Source organism: Temnothorax curvispinosus, unplaced genomic scaffold, assembly GCF_003070985.1.
Source record: "Temnothorax curvispinosus isolate PA1 unplaced genomic scaffold, ASM307098v1 QBEX01006145.1, whole genome shotgun sequence".
Classification (NCBI taxonomy): Eukaryota; Metazoa; Arthropoda; class Insecta; order Hymenoptera; family Formicidae; genus Temnothorax; species Temnothorax curvispinosus.
In genome coordinates this window covers 1-18,865 of record NW_020215925.1, presented here as the reverse complement: position 1 = coordinate 18,865, position 18,865 = coordinate 1, and the positions used below count along the sequence as shown (strand labels likewise).

The 18,865-nt window shown below is 39.6% G+C and overlaps 3 protein-coding genes across 9 annotated transcripts; 2 read left to right on the top strand and 1 right to left on the bottom strand.

The window, feature by feature from the left end:
- Positions 1 to 488: 488 nt before the first annotated feature.
- LOC112455508 (polyadenylate-binding protein-interacting protein 2) lies at positions 489 to 3,039 on the top strand. Of its 2 annotated transcripts, none has more exons than XM_025017465.1 (4): positions 489 to 844; positions 1,649 to 1,860; positions 1,938 to 2,129; positions 2,245 to 3,039. In XM_025017465.1, the coding sequence occupies exons 2-4, from the start codon at positions 1,684 to 1,686 to the stop codon at positions 2,350 to 2,352; spliced, it is 477 nt and encodes a 158-aa protein (XP_024873233.1). In that variant the 5' UTR covers positions 489 to 844; positions 1,649 to 1,683; the 3' UTR covers positions 2,353 to 3,039. The 2 variants fall into 2 exon arrangements, with proteins under 2 accessions (XP_024873233.1, XP_024873234.1); XM_025017466.1 differs by lacking the exon at positions 489 to 844 and adding an exon at positions 951 to 1,204.
- Positions 3,040 to 6,129: 3,090 nt separating this feature from the next.
- On the bottom strand, positions 6,130 to 14,354 carry LOC112455509 (catenin alpha). 6 transcript variants are annotated; one of them, XM_025017468.1, is made up of 10 exons: positions 14,074 to 14,349; positions 12,933 to 13,271; positions 12,061 to 12,793; positions 11,489 to 11,515; positions 10,595 to 10,828; positions 9,869 to 10,474; positions 9,101 to 9,778; positions 8,811 to 8,813; positions 8,388 to 8,563; positions 6,130 to 6,540 (listed from the first exon to the last, which is right to left on the bottom strand). In XM_025017468.1, exons 1-9 carry the CDS (start codon positions 14,082 to 14,084, stop codon positions 8,399 to 8,401), a joined length of 2,796 nt encoding a protein of 931 aa, XP_024873236.1. In that variant the 5' UTR covers positions 14,085 to 14,349; the 3' UTR covers positions 6,130 to 6,540; positions 8,388 to 8,398. The 6 variants fall into 6 exon arrangements, with proteins under 6 accessions (XP_024873236.1, XP_024873235.1, XP_024873237.1 ...); XM_025017467.1 differs by lacking the exon at positions 6,130 to 6,540 and having other exon boundaries at positions 8,188 to 8,563; positions 14,074 to 14,348; XM_025017469.1 differs by lacking the exons at positions 6,130 to 6,540; positions 8,811 to 8,813 and having other exon boundaries at positions 8,188 to 8,563; positions 14,074 to 14,348.
- Positions 14,355 to 15,338: 984 nt separating this feature from the next.
- LOC112455507 (serine/arginine-rich splicing factor 1A) lies at positions 15,339 to 18,845 on the top strand. Its single transcript, XM_025017464.1, has 3 exons — positions 15,339 to 15,670; positions 16,320 to 16,704; positions 16,872 to 18,845. The coding sequence occupies exons 1-3, from the start codon at positions 15,501 to 15,503 to the stop codon at positions 17,061 to 17,063; spliced, it is 747 nt and encodes a 248-aa protein (XP_024873232.1). The 5' UTR covers positions 15,339 to 15,500; the 3' UTR covers positions 17,064 to 18,845.
- Positions 18,846 to 18,865: the final 20 nt, after the last annotated feature.

Below are 18,865 nucleotides of genomic sequence, written 5' to 3'. Positions count from 1 at the left end.
CGCGAAGATAATAATAATAATTTTATTATAACTGCGAGAGATGTATATAAGCGATGGTAAACAGGAAAAAAAAGAACAGACGAACAATAGTAAATATAGGCGATTAGTGGCATGCAACTTGTAACAATAACATGATATTAGCATCTACTTATATTTATCTTATTACGTAGATAACTAATAAATATTCAACCTGAATAGTAATAAACACAAGTCATTAGCGGCCAATGCAGCTCAACAATAACCCCAGGATCTAATTATATTTATCCTATTGCGTGGAATCGTTAAAACGTACCGCGAAATAAATATCTCGTAAAGTAAATTTTTTTCTAAACGTCGATTCTGCCGATATTTCGCGCAACGCCGCGAAGTGACAAAATTAAGCCTCGAATCGCTCCGCGACGTTTCGTTTCTGTCCGAGAATTGCGTACGGTACGGTCCCGCCGCGTTTCCGACCCTCCCGGCGATTTCTCGCGACATGAGTCCCCGCTGATCTCCTCCCCGCGCGGACGGCGCGGACACCTGGCACCAACCTGGATATCGGTGTCGGGCGGCACGCTGGTGAAAAATATCTATATTTCGGAGTGGAGTTCTCTCTACCAGCGCTCCCGCTGTGCGGCTAGTGCGGCTTTTAACAACAACGCCGGTGGCAGCACTGTGCGATCGCTAATTTGCGTTGAACGAGAGAGACACGTATTTCGGTGCGGCGCCCGTGAACTCCGTGAACTGCGTAAAAATCGCGCGTGGTAAACGTTCGCGCGACGAGCACGATAGACGACGGGGGAGCAGGTGGACGAGGACGATCGGAGGAAGGCCCGACGGCGGTTTTTTTATCACACAGAGAAAGGTACGTACCGCGTGCCGCGGCCATCCCGTCCCGTGCCGTATACCCGTTTCTTCCTCTCTCGGCGAGGGTATAATCCGTGCCAACCGTCGTTCGATAAACAATAGGGAGAGCGAGAGAGAGAGAAGGAGCGCGAGGAGATCGCGCGCGAGAGAGACGCGCCGCCCCGTCCGATTTCGATACGATACGATACGCGGCTCGCAAAGATGGTCGCCCGTGCGACCTCATCTGTCAAGTGACGAGGACGATTCTCGCGCCGTGCTTTCTCGCTATGCATCGTTAGCGAGACAGAGATAGAGAGAGAGAGAGAGACAGACAGAGCGACACTGAACCGTCTCGACCGCACGGCCACCAAATTTTCAGGTAAACACCCCGAGGGGGTGGTGCTCCGAGGACACGCGGGGGGGTCGACCGTTCCCATATGCGCGAGAAGCCGAGGGGTCGCGGTTTGTTGACTCGCGGCGCCTCCGCGTCCCCCGGCTCGAGGTTGCGCGCGGCACACCCGCGACGTCGCCCCGAGTCCTCGCCCGTCGGCGGCGGGGCGCCGGGACAATCGGGATTGCTCACCCGGAGGGAGCACAATTGGAGTACAAGCGCCTCGTGTTTACAAGCGCGGTCCGTTTGGAGAGTCGTGTTTCAACGCGGCGCTCCGTACGGATTGTTTGTTTGATCGACGCGCGACGGCCCCCGTCCCCTTCGACGGGAACAGCATACAGCGCGTGCCGATAAAGTTGTCTCAACGTTACCCTTATCTTTGACGACAACGTTGTCGGGGCCGGAGCGCTGACAGCTAATGTGTATCTGCAGGTAATCAGCAGGCGCAATCGTTCAATACACTGGCTATGAAAATGAAGATCCCAAACGGCGGGCCTGGAAACGGGACTTACTACGGACAGGAGACGGGCATCACCTCCTACGTGGACAACAACAGCGACACGGAGGCCGAGGTGCAGGCGATAGGCGACGGCGATTTCTCCGAGTACCTCTGGATGGAGAATGAGGAGGAATTTGACAAGCAGGTACCTCACTCGTTTGATATGAAGCTTCTCGCGGTCGTTCCTCACTCCACATTCTCAATGTTTCCGTTCGGCACTAGGTGCTCCAACAACTGGAGGAGGAAGAGCTGATGGAGGAGTGTCTAGAGGCGATGCTGGAGGAGGAGAGGCAACATCAGAGAAATATGAGCTCCACCGCTTGGTCCACAGCCACCGGCACTCCCGACAGTAACGCCGCTGAGCTTTGTCAACAGCTGAACAGTCTGAGGATGCAGGATGATATCGCAAAACAGGTATCTAAAAGACAAAAAGTGTTTTCTTTCGATTAAAAAAAAAAAAAAGTAAAATATTCCTTATTCAGACCTCGTTATTAATCGCCGTGTCGCTTGTACATTTGTGAATTTTTAGAGCACGCTAAATCCAGACGCAGCTGAGTTTATTCCAGCGTTCAAATCGACTGTGGTACCACCTGTAAGTACATCATCAGAAACCACAGTTACCACAGAACCGTCGTAGAAATCTTCTGTGTATTTTCTCTCTTGTCCGTTCTCCGTTTAAGTCACGTATATAAAATCGGGCTACACGTAATGATTAGAGTTTACTATTTCCAATCCGACAGTCGTGTTAAGTGGATGATCGTGTTAGATGTTCAATGACTGTGACTGTAGGTACAAAGGTAAAGAGAGAGAGAAAGAGATAAAGAGCGCGAGAGTCGTGCGTAATTATGCGCGTAATCATCCGAAACATCAGTTACACAATCAGATTTGAACGAAAACGCGGTACTCCGAAATTTTTATAAACGAGAAACACCGAACGTGGTATAATCGTGGCGGGATAATCATGTATATGTTTATTTTTTTTATTTTTTGCCGAAAAACTACTAACGAACAATCGCGTTTACAAATCACTCGTTGAGAAAAATTTGCAATTTGTATCTCTTGGTCGATGCCATCTACATCGAGAATCGTTTCTCGCAGAGGCAGATATTTTTAGCATTTTCAATCTTTGTATAATTTGTATAAATTGATATCATTATACGTCTACGGAAATAACTCACTGTTCACGTTAAACTGAATAGAGGGAACAGAATGCACTGAATGGTTTAGGGGAGGACTTTCATAAGTTTATGAAATATGTATATGAACAGGAACATAGATATGCATATATTATTCTGTAAATTATGTTTATATCTTATATATAATATGTATTATATATTATATATTATTATTATAGTATATAATATATGTTATATATATAATACATATGTATATAATATACATATATTATATACATATATGTATATGTATGTCTCAATCAGATCTTATCATTCTTGAAGCGTATGTAAACCATTTTACCTTTTACGGTATTTACTCTTCATCAAGCTGTAAAACCTTTCGCGCGCGCGCGCGCACACACACACACAATGGTAGAACTTTTTACAGCCTGAAAGAAAGTTTTACAGCTTGGTATCCATCTGTCCAATGAAAACTTTTCTTAAAAGTTCCTTTTGTAATACTTATAGTAGAGAATGATGAGATGTTTACAGAATCGTTAGCAGGACCATATCTCGCTTGATACGAGATATCGCGCACGGATCGTATAAAGCACGATCGGAAGAATCGCGAGGACATCATGTGTTATTTTTTAACGAATATTTTAGATAAAATAAATCGGCATCAACAATATAAACAATTGCGAGCATGTACGTAATCAGAGAAATCGGAGCGTTATGTTATTTGTACAAAAAAAAATGTATCGTCTTACTTAGAAATTTGTGTAAAGGAGATTCTACCTGAGAGAAACGCTATCATCGAGTCCTGCTTCAGCATTCATTCAACAAACTTAAGATCTCAAGTGAAAGTCTTACTTAGGCTGTGAGGGACTCTTTTTACGACTCTTATTTTTTTTAGTGACGCTGAGAATCAGGACACATTGCTTACTTATTTTTTTAAACCGGTGTGTTATTTCCACAAAGTTAATATTTCGAAATTTTAGAAGATCGTAGATTGTAGAATGTAACCACGATGAAACATGAAAAATAGGGTAAATGGTGAATGTACTTCAAATCCGCTTGAATGGCAAGAAGATTGATTTGACTTTTGATGCAGCATAATATAACTATATATATATACTCGTTATTTAAAAAGGAGATATCACATCACGTATATTTGTACAATGTTTCACAGTCTTGTTAATTTTTTGTTTTTTAATTTCTTTTAAACTCCTTGTTGTTCCTTTGAACAAAAATTGATTTCTGAGTAGCATTGTCTCTCATGATGAATTCTATTTCATTAATAGAGCTTTACTGATTGGGAAAATTTAAAAATCAAACTTTTTGCGATCCAAGATTCTGCTAGTGGTTCAAACGCATTCGTGCTTACTTAACGGTGATATCTGCCATTCTTTTTAATAATTACGAGTAAGTGTACGAGTTTTAATAAGATCTATACGTTGAGATATCTATATATTGTTATGTGTTTGCATTCTATATACTTTATATATAAACGTGCACATTAGTCAGAACCTGGTTTTAACGTGAAATGTAGAAACTGTGATTGTCAAAAACAGCGTTACTAAGTTTACCGAATATTATTCAGGTATTAAGACATCGTATATTAGTCTCTTGCAATATATTTAATCTGGAATTGTTTTTCCTCACCACCGTTTTCGTTTTACGAAAAAGATACGATATTAAGCTCATAATATACGCTCAGTTACAGACCTAATTGCCGGCAGAATAAAAGTTGAATTAAAAAAAAAAACGGCTGCACGACTTTGGAAGTAATCGGTTATTTTATAATGCGATTAAAATAAAAAAGTAACACGAGAAAATCACTCATTTTGCGATGCTCTAAAAAGTCTAAAAAAGGAAATCAAATCAATGCGAGTGTAAAATAGAGACTGATTTCACGTCCATTTTTACGTCAGCTTTAATACCCGAACTAGATCGTAATTCATCTTTTAATTATTACTTTACAACTACAACTAATATAGATTCTGTGTAATATAGAAAATCATTTTGCAATACTATACTATGCTGCATAATAGTTGATATACTAATATCGATGAAATACGCTGACTATTGATCCGCGTCAAAAGTTTTAATTAAAAAAAAAATCTAGTTTATGCTACGTGTGTCTTGTTTCTTAAGACCATCAAAATGAATTGACCTTAGAGACCTACAGAGAGACAGAAAAACATATAAATAAAAAAAAAATGCGGTTTATTTGCAGATTACATAAAATAAGGCAGCCGTTATGTGTGGAAAATATATATCATAAGTGTAACCGTGTATATCTATTGCCCCCATCATCGTTCAAATTGTACAAATTTGACCTCGTCTTAACGTCCTCGTAACGTCAAGACTCGAGACTACATTATACGTGACACTAGAAATCGCGTCACAATAGACTTGCGAACTGAGATTTGTAATACTTATAAATGCCGAATAATTTCTTAGAATTTCTTACGCCCTTTAAATTTGTCTCGAAAATTAATTACTACAACTCACACTTCTCCTTTAACTCACTTGCGTATATTGGTATCTCTACATGTAATATTAAGAATATTAGGTTATATATTCTAGATTTAAGAGATGTGCAGCTGTAATCTTCTCGTACAGTACAATATGAAGCAGTACTACAATAAACGATAGTCATTACAACATCGTAAATTATCGTGATAACTGATTATATGTATCTGCAGTAACTAACGCGAACATTGTAACTCGAGTCTGTTGTAAGAAAGTTCGACCACTTGCGTGTTTACGAAAATAACTGTATCTTTTTAGGATTATGTTAATCAAAAGAAAAAAAAAGTACAAAAGCAAAATGACATAAAAATATGTAAGTTTTATGTTTAAGTCATCATATATTTCTGGAAGAATGATAATTGCCATTCTCCGTTATTACACAATTATCGCATCATACCTTGTGCAATGCAACGCAGATTGGATTGTAAAATAATTAATATGTATTAATTCAAGATAGGTGATATTACTTTTATATATATATACATATATATATACTACTTTAACTTATAATGTATTTCGTCACTTCCAGTAAATTTTTGCATTTGTGGTTTTTTTCATGCCTATACTCCTTAATTTTTTTTTTCTGTAGCATTTAACGTGTACCGTGTAAAGCGAAAAATATAGAGATATATGTATCAAACTGTAGATAAAAATCGATTTCCATTATTTTCTAATCCCCACATCGTAGTAAGAGCGCCCCGTTTGCGTACATGGATATTGTTGAGTGAACATACATGCTAAAAATAACAGACAAGTCATTATTATGAGAAATGCATCACCCTATATTTGGCAGCATATTGGTTATAATGTTTTGATCTTAAAAGTAACTTCAGTATAAGTAATATTTATTTTATAATAATAGAAAAGGCGATACCGATTTATTACATAATATATTGGCATCCGCTTCATGGTAGCCATCGAGGGCTCGATTTTACGTAAAGTATCTAAATAATATAAGAATATATGTGTATATGCGCCTGTATCAGAAATACTGAAATAATACGTCCTGTAAGGTGAATCGGAAGTACAGCATTGTTGTATATTTAGCGCATAGATAAGTAACGAATTATGTTGACATCGGCATAGAATTAATAAATCTTATACCACCATTGCATTTTTTTTGCAATTATAAACGAAGATCAGAGAATGATATTGGTGCATCATGGTCCTACCTAGAAAATTAGACGAAATAAAATAAGATTATCCGTGCGCATAAAAGGAAATAATCATACCGAACAGATTAATTACAACGAATAAATCGTGTCTTCGATATATACGACCTACAATTCTTATATCTACGATGTTATTCCTCTATTAACTCTATTTATAGGTCGATAGAGAACCACTCGAATAAAATCATAAATCGATTACACGTAATTGAATGTAATCGTAATACTTGTTATATATACCTTATTTGAGAACTTGGTATATTACAAAATACGAAAAAACATTCCGTACATATTTATAAATAGAAATAGATATATTATATTTATTATAGAATTACTTATTATATAGAGCAATATGTATTGCTCCAGGTTTCTTTTGGCCTTTCAATAATTGAAATCTTACTAGTATTGCAAATGTTACATGAAGTACAATATATTTAATATGTAACGTCAATCCTGATATACGATACTCGATTATTATAGCAAAATCATTAGTAAAAGATTAGTATTATTGCGATATGGACTAAATGGGAATTGAAATTTCCTTCCTTCGCACACTCCTTTTCTCACTTCAATTGTTCGTTATACAAAAATTAAAAATAACATGGGCATATTTACTTATATACAAGATATACTAAATAGTTTAATCTGCAGTCTCTTTATTTCGATACAATACTGTGTCAATCCATGATTAAGTTTCATCGACTCTGTTATGAGCTTCGTATGAGAATTACCAAAAGATATATAATAGATTTTTCAAGGAAAGAAAAACTTATATACAAAAACAGATTTTCTATCTATATAACACATAGATATGAATAATAAATCTTAGTGATAGATGTATATATAATAAAAATATACACAATATAAAATAATATAAAAAAAATTTATCATAAGAAATATTTTGTCCTCGAAAAATTAATAGACAGGAAGTATCAAGATTTTTGTAATTTGCTGCTTGGGTAAGACGTATCGCTCTTACAGCTGAAAAAATTTAACAATCTTATGAAGTAAAAACTCAAATATAAAGATAATCATGCAGCATTCACAAATATATAATCTGTGACATAAAGTCATTATCTTTAATTGTGCCTCAGTATGAGAGATATATGTCAGCCTTTTTTAATTCGTAATCTTCCTTCGAAATCTGTCCCAAAGTTCGGTTGATTATTCATCGGGATTATATATATTCGCTTGATTATTGTTCTCACGATTAAAAACTAATAACTAACATACTTGAATACTCGTGCGTAGCACATACCATATAATGATTAATACGTAAATGTAAATGAAATAGGGATTTCCAAAACATTACCATCCACCTTATACCCCTTTGCTCGCAACTCTTCGCAATCGATCTCTTATAAAACAGAGACATACATGCAATAAAAAAGATCGGATTTGCTCGGGATCCCTCTGGAATCCGCACCTATCGACTGATCTTACACGCGTTACTTCATAATATGATTAAATTCACAATAGATATAATTCTTCGCATCTTAAATGTCATCGAAAATAATATATCTTGGCCTTAAGATTCTTGAAAGGTGATGCCGTATAGTAATACGTTCTGTAGTGTTACACCCTTGCATCCTGCTACGGTATTTGTAATCCGCTGTGTCCGATTAATAAGCGGTCGACACGAAAAAAGAACATATCTAAATCAGGAACCCACTCAGACATCGTATAATTTATCTGATGGTTTTGGAGTTGATCTTTTTCTTTTTTTCATATCGAAATCATTCGTCTTACCCCGCATTAATCGGGTCAAGCGAATCGCAAATATTATAGCAAATAAATATAGCAAGACACAACGACGTGACGGTATGTTTTTTTTGTCATCGTTTACTTACATCTAAAGTATTTATACGCTCTCGGTAGGGCTCTGAAATTCTGAGAGTGCATGTATTGGATTCTGCACTTTCTTCTGCGAACCTTTACGCACTTTCGCTCTAACTTCCTCGGGTCTCTCAGGACGCACTAACGGTTTTTTCTCTGGGGCTTTCATCTTCCATATGACGATAGGAGACTAATAGAAATAATAAATTTGTATTATTACATGCGTTTAATCTATATTTTTATCACTAATTTTACGATCATATCATGTTCGAAGATTAAATTAATTAAACGTTACTGTTATGTTTTAACATATTTATATATAATACAATATTAAATTTAATCTGAATCTCTAATACTTAATAATAGTACAATAAGATTATTAAAAAAGCTCTACTATATTTGTGCATGGATGATTTCTTAAGATAACGTATACTTACATACTGAAAGTCCACGTATATTAGCGTACAGCAAAAAAATATATAAAAATACGATATGCAATTAATCTTAAAATCTTGTAAAATAGGAATATGTATCTAGCGCGTTTTTATTATTAAAAAATACATCAGTATCTTTTAATATGATTAGATTAAGATCTAATGTTGATAAAGTGATAAATTTCGAAAAATCAAATATGGCAAATTCTTGCCTGACTACAATAACTTCTAAAATTGATTAGCATATCGAGATCTTAGCTGCTACAGAATTAATAAATACTGACAAAACTTACCGTTACCGTGGATTGTCGTGGATATTTCGTCGACGCAACGTAGGAAGCCTTAACGGTGAGCACGACGGCGTTCATCAAGTTTTTGGCAGCCTGTATGAGAGAGGTTGCGCTATCTAGGCCGGAAACAATCAGCTCGCCACTGATATTCTGCACATCCGCCTTCACCTTACTCGTTATATTCATCTGATGACAGTAGAGCGCGATGCGTTGCAAGTACGCAAGGAGATCCTTCTTCGTGGAACTCTCCGGGCACTGATCGGCGATCTGTCTGGTCAACTTGTCCAATTTCGTGCCAGCTTCGGAGATCTTTTTCGCCGCGTTTATGACGTCCATGGTTGTCTTCAGGGGGCCTCGACCACGAGTGAAGTCCGTCATCTCCATCATGATCATGCACATATGCTTAGCAAGAACGATGATGTCATTGCCGGCGTCGTCCCATTTTGCCACCTCCTTGTCGAACTTGAGCTTCTCGCTTTTAAAGAACTCAACCTGCTGCAGGATCTTCTGCTTGTCCTCCTCCGGCATCTTTCTCATCGCCTCGCGCGCAGTCGTGATGCCGCTGATCTCCGGATACTCGTCCACGCCGTGTTCTCCGGTCTGAGCACTGGACTTACTACGCGTTTCCAACGTGTAATGTTCGTCTAATTCCACATCTTCAGGATCCAGGTCTTCGTCCGCCTGAAAAAAAAAAACGACAGCGAATTAGACATGACGAGAGAAGGAGCAATTACGAAACTTTGACGGACATCGAGAATAGAGTTCTCTTACCCTATTCATCAGCACAGCACGTCTGATCTCGCGAACTCCGTCGTATACCAGTCTGGACGCGTCAATAAAGTCGTTCTCGTCCACTTCCTGTGCCGGATTACTGCGCAGCGCGTTCACGGCCTCCTCCACTCGTTGCTCGAAGTTTGGCATCACCTGTTTCCTGAGAACCTTCACCGCTTCGAGAACTCGCTTGGTGTAGATGCACGGTTCGTAATTGTCCATCTCGGCCTGCACGACGTTGCACACCCTGGCGGAACGGCCGAGTATCGCGCCCGCGTGTCTGTCCAAGGTATCGGCGTCACCGGGACGCACTTGCAACGCCAGGACGCACTTGTTGACGTCATCCAGAATATGATTCTCGGAAACCGCCAGGAAATCGTCGATCGTGGTGATGTCGTCCACGGCCTCCGTCAAGACGCGCATTTGATTCTCCCAAGCTTGGCGGAACACCTTCATGTTGTCCTTCGCGACGTCCGAGTTTCGTGCGGCCCATACACGCGCCGCGTTAATCACCTGCGGGCACAAATTCTCGATCTGCGCCGCGGCATAGCGAACCATCTTTACGCCGTCCTCGTTGTTGGACATACTGCACACCAAATTGGCCACCTGTTCAAAGTAAAGGTAGCAATTAATCTTCTTGTTACCACAAGATAATCTAAAACATTTGTAACGTGTGTGCATTCAGATCAATATTTCTTTTAATATTTATACAAGGAATTCTTTTACCTCCACCAGTTTATTCGCGTGCTCCGTAAAAATGATTGCGTACTCTTCCACCTCCTTGGTCCAACCTTTCTCCGCAGCTTCATACAGGGCCTGCAACGGTGCGCTGGTTTCCAGAAAACTATCCGATACATGGTCCACCACGGCTTTGCGCAACTGCCTGCGAAGATCGCGGGTCTTCCTGCACATGTGATCTATCGCCCTCTCTAAGCCCTCAGATTGTTCCTTAACACCCATCTGTCAACACACATTGGTCGATTAATTTCGGACAAACTAATTAAAGTATTCTTGGATTTTAAACTTACAGCTGTAAACAATTGTTTAATATTCGATGTTATTGTTAGTTTAAACCCGACTTGTATTACAGAAACAAATAAACATGTATTACAGGAGAAGGATATATAAATCAAATCGTCAGAATAATATTAATATGTGTAGATAAAATGTTTTTAATATGTGTAGGAATAAAATGTTTTCTAAAATATTATTTAATTATATTATGATTTTTAGCAACGTGATTGCAGCAAGCGGTATATTTACAAGTTTTATATATATTTATACACTACAAATTGTGTGCATAATTATATATACAGCTCAAATTTTCTACAGTTTTGCTAATCTATTGTCTCCTCTATTGCATTGTATATTGCGTTTAAGTATTTTGTTATTTTACATAAACTACAACGTGAGACATTAGTATTTAATATTTACATATGAAAGTGAAGGAAATTATAAAAGATAGTAAAACGAATTGTAAGCGTATAGCTAATAACGAGCTAACGATTAGTGCTGGTCATGAAATAATAAGTATGCATTTGGTAGTGTGTGAGAGATCTAAGATAACGTGTATATGCGCAACAAAACCCATAGAAATGTAGAATTACTTCGCATATTTACCCGTCTCCCACCCCGAGCGCGCTGTAACTGGCCATCACCGACAAAAACAAATCAATAGAATGAATATTGTTTTAATAAAAAGAATAAAGTTGTATATGTCCTATATGCATAGATAACGGTATGCTGTCTAGAATTTTATATTTAATATAGAACTGATAACAAACAAAATTCTACGACTTAAAGATGAGCAGTGTTATATATTTACGTAAATAATATAAAATTGGTTCTCTAGCTTCAAATTATTTTAAATCGAATAACCACTCATACAGTATCACATAGATACGTAGTAAACTGTTGCTCATAGTGTTCACTGAAGAAAGAATGTTATGATTAATACGATAATTAAACTGATTGTAGGTATTCAATACGTTAATCCAGTGGCTTACTGCATTACTCGAAATTGAAGAAAAAGAAAGAATAAAAAATAAGTCTTATATAAATCTAATTATATATTCATTTATGTGTTTACTTCATAAAAAAATTTCTTTCGCGTTTCCCTCTGATATAATGCGATACAAGCTATTGTATCCGCGTGTACTTTCTCGCGTGATTATAATCGCGGTTCTACTTACGTTGTTCATGTATTCACTCAGGAGGTCCTGAAGCGCCTGTCTGACCGCGTTACACTCGGCGACGATGCGCTCTCTACGTTCGTCCCGAGTGCACGACGAATCCGCCATCAACGCGGCACCGCTGATAATGCTCTCCAATCTCTCCTCGAGGCTCGGTCGCGTGCGGACCTCGTTGTAAGAGAGCGGCGACATCACCATCCTCTCGTCGAAGTCATCCAACGCGGCGGCCAGCTCGCCGGGGCCGTCGTAAGGATGCTGGCTGTCGGGCGGCGATTTCCCTTGAGCAACGTCGTTTATCGTGTTGACCGCTTCGCAAACTTGCTTCAACACGTAATCGCGATTCGCCTTGGCCGCCGCGAGATCGGGATGCTGCACGTACACCTTTGACGCGGTGAGCAACATGGTCGAATGCTTCTTCAGGACGGCCCGGGCGGCCGCCAAATCGTCCCTAAGCTGGGGATCCTTGAGCTCGTACTGACGCTTGGCCGCCTGATGAATCAATTCAGCGGCGTTTCTGCCGAATTCCTTGATGTTCTGGATCAGTTCTCCCTGCGAGGAGGCGTTCTTCAACTTCTTCAGGTCGTCCTCCACAACGTATAACGACTTCAAAAGCCGATGAACGTCCACCATGTCCGCTAAAATGAGCAAACGCGTCACCGCCGACAGCAAGTTTCTCGCGGCGCGCACCATGTTGCCTCGTTTCAAGGACGAACACGGATCCTCGGAAAATTCTCTGTGTAAGCAATTTAACACGTTACATGGATCCTCGTCTCACAATCTCTGCGTAAGTAATTTTAACACGTTACATTAGCTATGTAGCACAACGACGTAACATAATACATAATATATGCAGACGAATAAAATTTTTGTACCTGGCAGCGATGCTCATAGCTGCTCCCGTTTTCCTCACTTCCTCCACAGCGCTTAGCATTTCCGCTGTGATGTCCGGATTTTCATAGGCAATCTTCTCGCCCTTCTCGATAAAATTGGCGGTGGCCTTTTCCACGGTTCCGACAAGCGCGTTCGCTCTCTTTGACTTTCCTTTCTTCTTCTTGCTGGGACCCTTCGTGTTCACCAACGTGGTGACCTGCAGCACAAGCGGCTCCAGGGTCTTCTCCACGGACATAGTCCGTATCTCCAAGTTCTTGGGATCCCACTTCAGAGTGATTGGCCCAAAGTGGTCCGGCATATTTATCGTATTAATGTTTATTCTACAAGTGCAAAAAAAAACAAAAAGATTTTTGATATATAAAACGATGCAAAGCTTGCAAGTGTAAAATATTCCTGAAATTAACACTCAATACACGCACGAAGCTTTTCACATAATTAATTTATGTTAGCGATAAAATGTAACGGGCAAATCTATATAAAAAAAAGCTAAACGACTCGCTCATGCATTCCTACAAGCCGTTTCCTCTCTCGTTTTAATTCCCAGACTTAAATCTGGAAACTTGTTAATCCTTCTCCAATAATCTCAAGTTTTACAATTCAAAGAGCAGCGCACATGTATCTCATTCAATTTTTACTCCACAGGCAAGTATAAATAAGGAGCAACAGTAAAACACAATTTGGATTCGTATTAATTATAAAGTCAGCTGCCGTTTGAATCGAGAGAAGCACCAGACTTTTTCAACACAATGCTCTGCGCCTCCATAAGCTTCTCAATATTTCCTCGGTCTTCTTTTAGCCGGAGGCTTAGAGCTATCGATCAACTCTATAAATAAAAGCTTATCGAAATTCAAATGAGTCAAGGTAATACTCGTGTCACACAAGCTGTCCTATCAAACGTGAATATCGCGGATTACTCCAACTTCAGCGGGCGTGCGGCGGGAACTCGCGACGCTCCGGCGACGACACCGTTCGTCGCTTCGCTCCCTCGTTAGGTACAACCCGCTAGGACCTCGCCGTCGATTGCGACATTGGCATTTCCCGGGTGGAGCGTCGCGTATCTCCGCACACGCGCCAGCGAAAGGGGAAAGGTGATGCAGATAAGAGAGGTATGTGTATACGTACGAGTCCGGCATCGAAAGAGATTTGAGAGGAAAAACGGAGCACCGACCAGGCTTCAACCGCTTGTCAACGGCGACGTGCAATTCGCGGACGACGCAACGATGTACGACCGCGCGAGATTGGCAGAATTAAACGGTATCGGCGAGACGCGATACGGTTCGACGAGTTCGACAAGCACACCGTGTCACCCCCTTTGATGTATCACTCCGTTGGCATTTGCCTGTCTGCCAGTCTCTCGCCTGCGCCTACGATTTCCTGATGTCATTATTTCCGTTGGGCTCGGTGGGATTGGATTGGTTGGTTCGTTGGTTATGGAGCGCGGGCGCGGACCGGTCTACGCCCGAAACCTCACGCCGCGTTTCAATGGCGTTTCGACGCGACGGCCGAGCGAATTTCCCAACCATTCTCAACTTCTATTGGTCATGTTCAGCAGACCAAGCTCTGCTCAGTAGCAGTCGAACGTGATTGGCTGTTACTTTTAGAACCAACCAATCAACGCAGAGTGTTGATAAGACGAACTCAACATTTGTGCAACAGTTGTGTCTGCCGAACGCGCTCATTGGTCGCGTTCAGCAGACCAAGCCGCTCAGTAGCAGTCGAACGTGATTGGCTCTTACTTTTAGAACCAACCAATCAACGCAGTGTTGATAAGACGACACTCAACAGTTGTGTCTGCCGAACGCGCTCATTGGCTCATGATGTAAAAAGACAGATGTAGCGTTGCGCATAATGGCGGCCGAAGAATAGGACAGCCAATCAAATTTTTGTCCGGCATGTCGCGCTATACATTCAAATGTTAGCATTAGTCAAGTTTCGTGACAAAAAACGCGAATAAAATTAAAAAATTTGTAAATATAATACAACATCCCATAAATTAATAAAAATATGTAATAAATTAATGACAAAAGGACAAATTTCTGATTGGTCAAAAGAAAATGACGACTGCGCGTTCTTGGAAATGCTCTATATTTGTCTTTTTACATACTACTCCATAATGTATTGACTATTTTAAAAAGTTATTGGAAATAGTGGCCCCTAATCACATTTTATTGTAAGTGATCAATGATTCTTTATCTGATTGGTTCTTGTCTTCAGTTTCTCGTTGAATCCAAACGCTCTGAACCAATCACATTAAAGAATCGCCAAATCGTCTTTTTGGCCGAACACGGCCAATCCGGGAACACCGTCATGAAAACCGGCCCGCCGCACGAGTGTTCGGCTGACTCCGGCTGATCTCGGGTGATCTCGGTGACCGAGAGACCTTCGATTGCTCCGGATTTGCACGCCGATCGCGCCGTCGCTTGCCGTCGCTCCGCCACCGGTGTTGCCGTCTCTCCCTTTTTGTTTGGTTTCTCCGCGCGAGCCCCCGCGTACGTTTTCTCCGAGTTAACGCCGACCGAGAGCCGCGGAGCCGGGAAACAGTAGGTATCATGTCGCACGGCGGCAGAAACGAGTGTAGGATATACGTGGGCAATCTGCCGCCGGACATCCGTACGAAGGACATCCAAGATCTGTTCTACAAGTTTGGTAAAGTTACTTTCGTTGACCTGAAAAACCGCCGTGGCCCGCCTTTCGCTTTCGTCGAATTCGACGATCCAAGGTGAGCCTTATTCTCGTCGGGGCGTTGAGAGACGCACGCGGCGACTCTCGCCCGCGCGTCCGCTTGCGCTATTCGATATTTACACGTATGCACTTCCCGCCTACGACGTAACGCCGTTAATTCGAGCCGTTCGCGCGGACTCGAGGCGACGCGACGTAGTCGCGTTGATGACGAAATCCGCATTATGTATCTTGACCGAAAATTTATTCACATGCATTTATATTTATGAAGTATTAGTATGAGATTGCAAAAACGACTGCCACTGACTCGGGCAAATAACGAAAAAAAAATACTATTTTTGTAAATAGTAATAGAATTATTTTTCTGTACTACAAAATTTCGTAAACTATTTAAACGCGACTGTTAATTGAAATAAAGAATTTAAAAAATATATATAATTGTAATTTTTTTCCAGATGCATAACTTTGTTTCAGGATGTATGTACATGTATAACATATCGCTTCAAGATACATGTATATAACGGTTTATTTAAATACAAATACTTAATAAAATTTCCGTTGACTCATCGCAATTAATGTATCTTACAGGTTCATTACCGTTAAACTTTACAAGCGGACGTTCCGATTGAAAGAGTTACATGACGGACCTTGTCGCAGAAGCACGTGTAGTAAACAAACTCGTTTTTCAGAGATGCGGAGGACGCGGTGCACGCCAGAGACGGTTACGACTACGACGGCTACAGATTGAGAGTCGAATTTCCACGCGGCGGTGGCCCCAGCAATAATTTCCGCGGTGGACGCGGGGCTGGGGACAGCGGGAGGGGTGGCCGCGGTGAGATGAGCAATTCGCGCGGCCGTGGACCGCCCGCGCGACGATCGCAGTACAGAGTCCTGGTTAGCGGTCTACCGCCCTCCGGCAGCTGGCAGGATCTCAAGGACCACATGCGCGAGGCCGGTGACGTGTGCTTCGCGGACGTTTACAAGGACGGCACTGGGGTCGTTGAGTTTCTGAGACACGACGACATGAAGTACGCTGTAAAGAAGTTAGACGATTCGAGATTTAGATCGCACGAGGTACGGATCCCCTCTCCGCTGTTATCCTAATCACATGTATATCGCTGTACTCCAGCGTCAGGTTTTGTCACAAACATATGCGGTTCAATTCAAATGTATTTGTGCGACTGCACGCACTTCTATTACTTTACGTTTGATACGCTTTGATCGTTTGATCTAATATCTAGGGCGAGGTAGCTTACATCCGTGTGAAGGAAGACCATAGCGGTGGCGACAGAGGACGCAGCGAAGACCGAGAAAGGGGCCGTTCCCGTTCGCGAAGCTACAGCCCACGGCGCCGTGGTTCTCCTACTTACTCGCCGTTGCGGCGTAATTACTCGCGATCAAGATCTCGCTCCAGATCTCGCTCGTACGACTAGTATGTACGTATGTGTTTCACATGGTAATATAAGTACAGGTTTTTATTGATATTTGCTCTTTACCATGTTTCATTATTGCTGATTTAAATTTCACTCGATTAAGATTTCCAAATCCAATCCAGACACAGGTTTTGTAAAAAAAAAATATTTAAATTGGTTTCCTAATATTGCTTGAATTCAATAACTGATTAATGATTGTATTGTATCTCTGTATAATTAGAGCACGGTTTATTTCGTACATACATATGTCACAATTATTCTTTAAGTTCCTTGCTTTCAAAATAAGTATATCTTATCATTCGACCCAAAAGCAAGTTAATTTAGCGATTTCATTTTTAGTCATTATTCTGACAAAAGTTTCGCAATATTGAATTATTTTACATGGTTATATAAAATACGGTAATTTTAATTGTTCTGAATCTTATTGTTCTAAAAAAAAAAAAAAAAAAATGAAATCGTGCTCGAGATCATGTGTAACTGTTCATCCAAAAACTGTCGGATTTAATTTTAAAAATACATTCCTCCATATATTTGCCAACTTCTTTTGTCATCACTACCACTTATGAAATGTGTAACAATTTTGAAGTATTATTAATGAGCCTTTCTGACAAAATTAGACCTAAATCATTAACTCTTAGCTACCAATTTATTCTGGCTTTTAACTTTAATGTAAATAACAAACAAGATCACTAATATTTATGATGAATACTTTTATTGACAATAATTTATTCACTTTTTACTAATATACGTTTTTAACAATGGTGGCTACTTTAATGTATTAATATATATTGATGCTTAAGACTTTATTTGTATTCGAATATACTTTGTATGGTGTAAAATATGAAATCTTAGAGTTTGCCTAATAAAAGTTTCTTTTTGATAATCTTTCATAACTATCATGTGACTTTACTAACATCCTTTTATAATCGAAATCATCTTCACACTTAGGACAATTTTATCCCATATTACTATGAAAGTGTTAAACCTTATCATATACAAAAAACAGACATATACAGGAATATGGGTAAACTGTTTGTACTAACACACATGTTCAAATACACATTTTATAGACATTAATAAACATAAAAAAAACAGGGCTTAAATTAATACTTATTTTAGCTTAAGATGCCTTGCTCTCGTAATAAGTTTTCAAGTTGATATTATAATAAGCAGTAATTATTATATAATACGACAGCATATCTGCATATCTAATCGTCTGAATTAACATACTACATAAATAAAGTGGAACAACTATTGCTAATACGTTATGTAGGCAGAAGTCATGCGCTACTGCCTCTAGTTGCAGATTTCTTAACGCATTAGGAATCGATTTTCCAATACTAAATCCTTGTCAAAAAATCTGTAATTTAAGAGAAAATACACAATATGCGATATATTCTGTATACATGCGTCTTAATAACAAATAAACAAATTAAAAGAGTAGCATGCTGTATATTCATGTTACAAACATTTTTTTTATATAGAATACGCGTATATGTTAATTCTAACGTGTACATAGAAATAAATACCTCAAGATTGTTTACACGATTCATTTACGCAACTTACCATTTAAATCAAAATAATTTCAAATCGAATCAGTGGTGATGACAATATATCGCGCATATATGTATAATAAAATATATGTAATATTTATTATACACTACACACATAATTATATTGGCACAAAAATCTTTCTTTTTATTATCACTCCCATACAATCTAATTAATTCGCTTTATAATAACACGCAACTGTATTTGACAATAGACTTGGATGACCTTTAATGTTTCGTGGGTCGTCTCCT